At 35.4% G+C, this 7,258-nt stretch overlaps 1 protein-coding gene across 1 annotated transcript in view; it reads left to right on the plus strand.

Annotated features, from left to right (window-relative positions):
- Positions 1-4,824, plus strand: part of LOC112499983 (protein FAR1-RELATED SEQUENCE 5-like) — an 18,986-nt gene extending 14,162 nt beyond the window's left edge. Inside the window, exons 3-7 of the mRNA XM_025103242.1 lie at positions 2,332-3,121; positions 3,236-3,494; positions 3,578-4,147; positions 4,240-4,326; positions 4,408-4,824. Of these exons, the coding sequence (XP_024959010.1) occupies positions 2,332-3,121; positions 3,236-3,494; positions 3,578-4,147; positions 4,240-4,326; positions 4,408-4,824 (2,123 nt within the window). The remainder of the gene's footprint in view (positions 1-2,331; positions 3,122-3,235; positions 3,495-3,577; positions 4,148-4,239; positions 4,327-4,407) is intronic.
- Positions 4,825-7,258: the final 2,434 nt, after the last annotated feature.

A 7,258-nucleotide genomic window follows, 5' to 3' on the forward strand; every position in this document is an offset into this window, starting at 1 on the left:
GGGGGGTTACAAGAAATCATATCCCAAAAAATAATCATTCATTTAATTAATATCTTTCTTGTTAGTATTCATCATCCATGTTCATTATTGTATGATGTTACAAAAAAATCATATCCCAAAAAATAATCACTCATTAATTAATATCTTTCTCTTTAGTATTCATCTTCCATGCTCATTATTGTATGAGTTTTAAATCACATAAGAAACACGGTAGTAATGATATTCGGCGTCGATCAAGCTAATATGGATAAACGTAAAGGAAAAGAAATCGACAACACCGCGGAGATTACAATGGTTTATGAAGACAATCCGAGTTCGAGGTCGGGAAATCATGAAATCAACCAAACCGAATGTCATGGTAATAGATTTTTATTTTTTTTAGATTCATATTGATCGAAAGTACGTTCATTACAATGTGTTGTGTTTTTTTATTGTTCATCTCATATTATTTCTATGATATTCTATCACCATGGTGCATTTTCATCTCACATATAAAAATCGTTAACTACGAGTGGTTAACTAATTATAAAATGCATTTATGTTCATATCTTGTTCACGTGAAGGAAAAGAAATCGACAACACCGCGGAGATTACAATGGTTTATGAAGACAATCCGAGTTTGAGATCGGGAATTCATGAAATCAACCAAACCGAATGTCTTGGTAATATATTTTTATATTTTTTAGATTCATATTGATCGAAAGTACGTTCATTACAATGTGTTGTGTTTTTTATTGTTCATCTCATATTATTTCTATGATATTCTATCACCATGGTGCATTTTCATCTCACGTATAAAAATCGTTTATGTTCATATCTTGTTCACGTAAAGGAAAAGAAATCGACAACACCGCGGAGATTACAATGGTTTATGAAGACAATCCGAGTTCGAGGTCAGAAAATCATGAAATCAACCAAACCGAATGCCTTGGTAATAGATTTTTATTTTTTTAGATTCATATTGATCGAAAGTACGTTCATTACGATGTGTTGTGTTTTTTATTGTTCATCTCATATTATTTCTATGATATTCTATCACCATGGTGCATTTTCATCTCACGTATAAAAATCGTTAACTACGTGTGATTAACTAATTATAAAATGCATTTATGTTCATATCTTGTTCACGTAAAGGAAAAGAAATCGACAACACCGCAGAGATTACAATGGTTTATGAAGACAATCCGAGTTCGAGGTCGGGAATTCATGAAATCAACCAAACCGAATGTCTTGGTAATAGATTTTTATTTTTTTTAGATTCATATTGATCGAAAGTATGTTCATTACGATGTGTTGTGTTTTTTATAGTCCATCTCATATTATTTCTATGATATTCTCTCACCATGGTGCATTTTCAACTAACGTATAAAAATCGTTAACTACGAGTGGTCAAGTAATTATAAAATTCATGTATGTTCATATCTTGTTCACGTAAAGCAAAAGAAATCGACAACACCGCGGAGATTACAATGGTTTATGAAGACAATCCGAGTTCGAGGTCGGGAAGTCATGAAATCAACTAAACCGAATGTCTTGGTAATAGTTTTTTATTTGTTTTATATTCATATTGATCGAAAATACGTTCATTACGATGTGTTGTGTTATTTATAGTCCATCTCATATTATTTCTATGATATTCTCTCACCATGGTGAATTTTCATCTAACGCATAAAAATCGTTAACTACGAGTGGTCAACTAATTATAAAATACCTTTATATTTGGTCCTTGTTCATGTTTATATATATATATATATATATATATATATATAATCCTTGTTCATATTCACATATATATGGTCCTTGTTCATGTTTACCATTCGTTCATTTGGTAATATCACCATACATGTTTATATACATGGCTCTTGTTCACGTTCATGATTTGTTCCTGTTCATGTTCACAGATACATGGTTCTTGTTCATGTTCATGTTCATTTGTCCGTGTACATGCACATATACATATGGTTCATGTTCATATTCATATATGTACATATACATATGGTTCCTGATATGTTTACCATTCGTTCATGGTCTTTTTTTGAAAATTTTACATCAAATTTTGTTATTTGCGATTTTTCCACGGTGTGTTCCAAATGTTTGCAATTGTTCATATTATTGGGTGGTTAATTGCATCTCTTAATGTGTTTATATACGTCATACATTGACATCATTCCAAAATTTTTCATGACATTAGAGTATGTACATTTTAACATGTCATCCTGCTATTTTACGTTAATCATAATCATCGTCCAATTGTTCACATATGTGTGTTCATTGAACAAAAGATGTGAACACCGTACGATTATTTGTTACAAGATATTATTGTATCAACAGGTGTTCCTATTCTTACAATATCAGAACATGAACCGGAGTACGCTGTCGAGGAGTGTTCACAAGGAAATCAGTTTTTTATCCCCAAGGTTGATGACGAGCTTAAACCAAAGATCAACTCACACTTCTTAACTATAAATGACGCGGAAAAGATGTATAGGGCATATGCGGACAATGTTGGTTTTGATGTTCGTCTGCACGCCAAAAAAACAAACAAGAACGAAGATATACAAACAAGATGGTTTGTATGTAATAGGGAGGGAACACCAAACAAAAAGTTTTTTGATTCCATGGATATTCAGTCTGGTGAAAGGAGATACCGTAACACGAACCTTAAACGTTGTGGATGTTTAGCATGCATAAAAATCCATTTGAAAAAGGATAAGTCCGGTTACGAGATATATGAGTTTGTCGAGGCACATAATCATGCGCTATTCAATACTAACGATCGACGTTTCTCAAGGAAAAATAGACAGATGAAGTATACGGATTTCAAAAATGTCCTGAATAGCTCGAGCTACAAAGTCGGTGCGATTAGGGCTCACCGTATACAAACGACATTGAATGGTGGGTTTGAGCACAATCGATGTTCTGAGATCGACTTTAAGAATTTCAAAAGAGATGTAGTTGCATGTGTTGGGAAAAAGGATACGAAGATGTTGATCAATAAACTATCCAATAGGCGAGATATTGTTCCCGGGTATTTTTCGAGTACAAGTGCAATGATCAGGAGTTGGGTGCCATTTTCTGGACAGATGAGGCCGTTAGAGTTAACTACAAAGAGTTTGGGGATGTAATTTCGTTCGACGAGACGTTTCGCACAACAAGTAAGATTTTCAAGTTCAATCAGTTTTTTGATGTATGGTACTTGTTGGTATTTTATTATAACTTTTATTTTACCTCATAGGCATGCGATGATTTTTGTTTCCTTTTTGGCGGTTGACAATCACAAAGCTTCGGTTGTCGTCGGATCGGCGTTAATAAATGGTGAGACAATTGAAAACTTCACATGGGTTCTAAGAGCTTTCCTAAAATGCCATGAGAAGCAGCCAGTTTTTGTGATTACGAATCAATGTTCGGCGATGAAGCAAGTCGTCCCGTTGGTGTTTACGGAAGCTAAGCACCGACTATGTATGTGGCACATCATGAAGAAAGTGCCTTCTAAGGTAAGTACACTTTAATAAACAACTCTATTTCATAAGTAAATGACACTGTTCATAGGTTCATATTGTGATTGGTACGTCCGCAGGTCAGTGTCGCCCTAAATCAAGATCGTCTGTTCAATAAGGTTATTAACAAGCTCGTGTGGAACATAAATATTGGCCCATCGGAATTCGAGACCAAGTGGCAAGAGATGATCGAGCAATACAATTTAGTTGGTGATCTGTGGTTCATAGAAATGTATGAAATCTGCGCATCATGGATTCCGGCGTATTATAAGGACACACCGATGTCTGGTCTTATGAAAACGACATCAAGATCCGAGAGTTCAAATTCGTATATTAACATATACGAATCATACTGGTTTGATTTGGTTCAGTTCCTTAATAATTATGACGTTGCTATAGAGAAACAAAGGTACAAGCAAGTTGTGCATGAAATAATAACGATGACAACATATCCAAAGTTGGTTACTCCATTGCGCTTAGAAAGTCAAGCAGCAAGGGTATACAGTCGAAATGTGTTCTTTGACATCCAAAAGGAATTAAAGAAGGCTGTATGGTTTTGTGGTATAGAGACTGTCGAATGTCGGGGTGATCTCAAAACGTTCATTATAAGCCACAAGAACAAGAWRWMGTTTGTCMACACCACGTATCTGGTASTATATTCCTTACATAKATACTAATGTCTTTTAAATTCTTCGGTTAATATAAGYTGTTGTTTATTCGGAACCTAATGTARCTATTTTAGGTCTCCCRAAACTACCCAGCYAACACGGTCGAATGCGAGTGCAATCTATTCACGCGTAACGGKTATYTGTGTCGTCATGCATTTAAGGTTCTAATAAACGAMGAAGTTGAAAGTATTCCGAACCAATACCTTTTACGTTGATGGAAACAAAATTTGGTCCCTGTCCAGATACAATCYGCTAGGGTTCGATAYKGTRAGGTGGATGCRGAGAAGGATAAGTCCATAATTGATGTATACTCCAAAGTCGACRACATTATAAGCATCGCCCGGAATGATAAATCGATACTGAMTAGATTGGAGCAGAATCTCGACAATTTCATGGTTGATATCGAGAAAGAGGTACCGTATGAAGACCCATCCCAACAAAAGTTGGACGCGATCAGAGATCACCTTGGTGTTTCCATACCGGATGATGTGGACATTCTACCACCATCTGGAATAAGGAACAAGGGTTGTGGTACTGGTAAGAGGTTGGTAAGCGTGTATGAGAAAATACAGTCTGTAAGCAAGAAAACCCGTCGAAAATGTGCGACATGTGGCCAACGTACCCGACATGACTCACGCAATTGCCCCGAATTGAAGTAATCAGTTGTCCAATTATTGGAAATATCATCGTTTCAGTGGTGCTTCGTTTTTGTCAATTTTACATTTTGTCATGCGTCGATTTCGGTTTATGTTATCTTATGATTGACATACATCGTCTACTTTTCATTTTATTACTTATTAACAAATGTCTTAGTCATTAGTTGTTATTTCCAAGACTAAGTAATAAAACCACCGTAAGTGCGGTGTTCATACTTACCGACAATATATGATTTGGTAAGTGTTTTCGTGAACAATATTGAACTTCATCCGATCTTGTCATGTTTTTGTATTGTTYGGTATGATTCATATGTTGACGTTTCTTGTATTCGGAGGGTCTTGACAATAAAACTGTTGTCTTTTGGTTATCAAGCTTTTGATTTGTTACAAAAATAAATGCCGAAGTTGATACTACTTGACAGAAACTTGATTTTGTATATTATTTGTATGATGTTCGTTCGTATTATTTATGCTAGTATGTATGTTTGAAGTTATGATGTAGTGTTCAAGTAACCATGCCACTTACTGTTGATGGCTAACCATATTTGCCAAACATCTTGTTGCTGATTTACTTGGATTAGATCGATCAAGTTATTCCAGATGTCCAGAAAATGTACTAATCTTATGTGAGAATACCATTTACACCGTTTTAGACAAAAAAACATGCTGGTAAATAACAATCAAACTACACAGCAAGAAAAACAATGCCATTAAGATGTGTATGTGTGTGTGTGTTTGATTAGATCAAATGATATGCAACTTTCCGTTGTACACACGGTAAACAGGATCCCACGGTAAACAGGATCCCATTGATGTTCACTAATGTTTATCATTTGTTTTTGTTCATGCACAACAATCATTCAACTGATAATGTCATAATTTGATATGCCTAATGAATTGTTAAGCATCATTCTAGTTCTTAATGTTTTACACTACATACAGTATAATGAATGTCATACTACAATCTATAATGTGAAACAGTGTCAAGCGAGGTGCATTGTCACGATAACGCAGTATAAATTTGTTGATATCAAACCGGTGCAAAAATAAACCCCAAAAACAGCTTTGATTAATCAAATACGGAGAATGTATGAACACACATGACGTGCGTTTATGTCTAAAAAATGTTACGCTACCACAAATATCCAAAAGGTAAGTGGTAAGAAAAACCAACTAACATAAATGTGTCAAGACAAAATAAGCAAACATCTATTTCTTCCCCCGACTCATCAGTCGTGCACCACGATTTTTCCTAGCATCGTACGATGTCTCCATCGCAATGAACCTTTCTACATCTGATACGATAGATGTCTTACGGATGTTCTCATCGCTTAGTAGCATCTTCGAACAATATTTGGTCCTGAGATCCTTCAACTGTCTCTTTTGCTTCGTACCCTGTTTATACAACCCACATTCCTATTTCATTACGTCTCCTCCAAAGAATGTCTCCATGTGCCGCATTAACATAACACCAGCGTCTACGGTATTCTCTCGGAATTGCCATCGTGTCTTGATATGGTCCTGATCCATTTCAGCGTACACTTTCCACGCCCCATGCCCCTCTTTTAATAGGTGCATTATCATCATATCTTGCTGCATACATGATAAAGAATGGCAAATATAAATATATGTCCATAGTGATCGTAACAAAAAGAAATTTTAAGTTGTTTTACCAAGCCTACAGTGCTCGAGCCATATATATCATCCACTTTTCCATCCCGATTCTGGCTGTCTAATATGGCTATTGATGGGCGCTTCAGATCGAATACTAGAACGTAATAGAACGACGGTTCTACAACCGGGAAGAAGACCTACAATTTTTAAAAGCCGTATCTAGTTGATACTATTTGGATTAATGCTTAAATAGCATACGTACAGTTTCGATCGAAGTTAAAAGATTTACCAGATCAACGTTACGCATACTGATCAATTCTTTATCATTATTCATGCAGCTCGTGATGTTCTTTCGGAATCTATCATACCTCTGGTTAACATTCAAATCTCCATCCCTAATAATAGCATGAATCTGCAATTATTAACAAACGAATAAGGTTAATTATAGACTACAAGTCATTAATATGGCAATTACATCGACATTCATTCATATACTATTACCGAAATGTCCGTTTGTACAAAGTAGCGCCTAGGAGACTCATTGCTCCTCAACCTCTCCTCTTTGTTAAGAACCATTGACCACACGTCTATAATTTCTGTGCTAACCACGCTTTGAGATACAAGGGATTGCATTGTTTGACATGTCATTGTCTTCCCTTTTGTTGTCATGAAAACCGGTTCACTACATGTTTAATTCGTTAGGTAGTAATATCCAAATTGACAATAACACATATTTGTACAAAATAACCTTTAAAATTTGGACAATTTAACTTACAGAGTTCCGCCTATGCCTCGTAATATCCAATTTTGCAGCTTTCTTTCG

Source organism: Cynara cardunculus, assembly GCF_001531365.2.
Source record: "Cynara cardunculus var. scolymus isolate 2C chromosome LG 17, CcrdV1, whole genome shotgun sequence".
Lineage (NCBI taxonomy): Eukaryota > Viridiplantae > Streptophyta > Magnoliopsida > Asterales > Asteraceae > Cynara > Cynara cardunculus.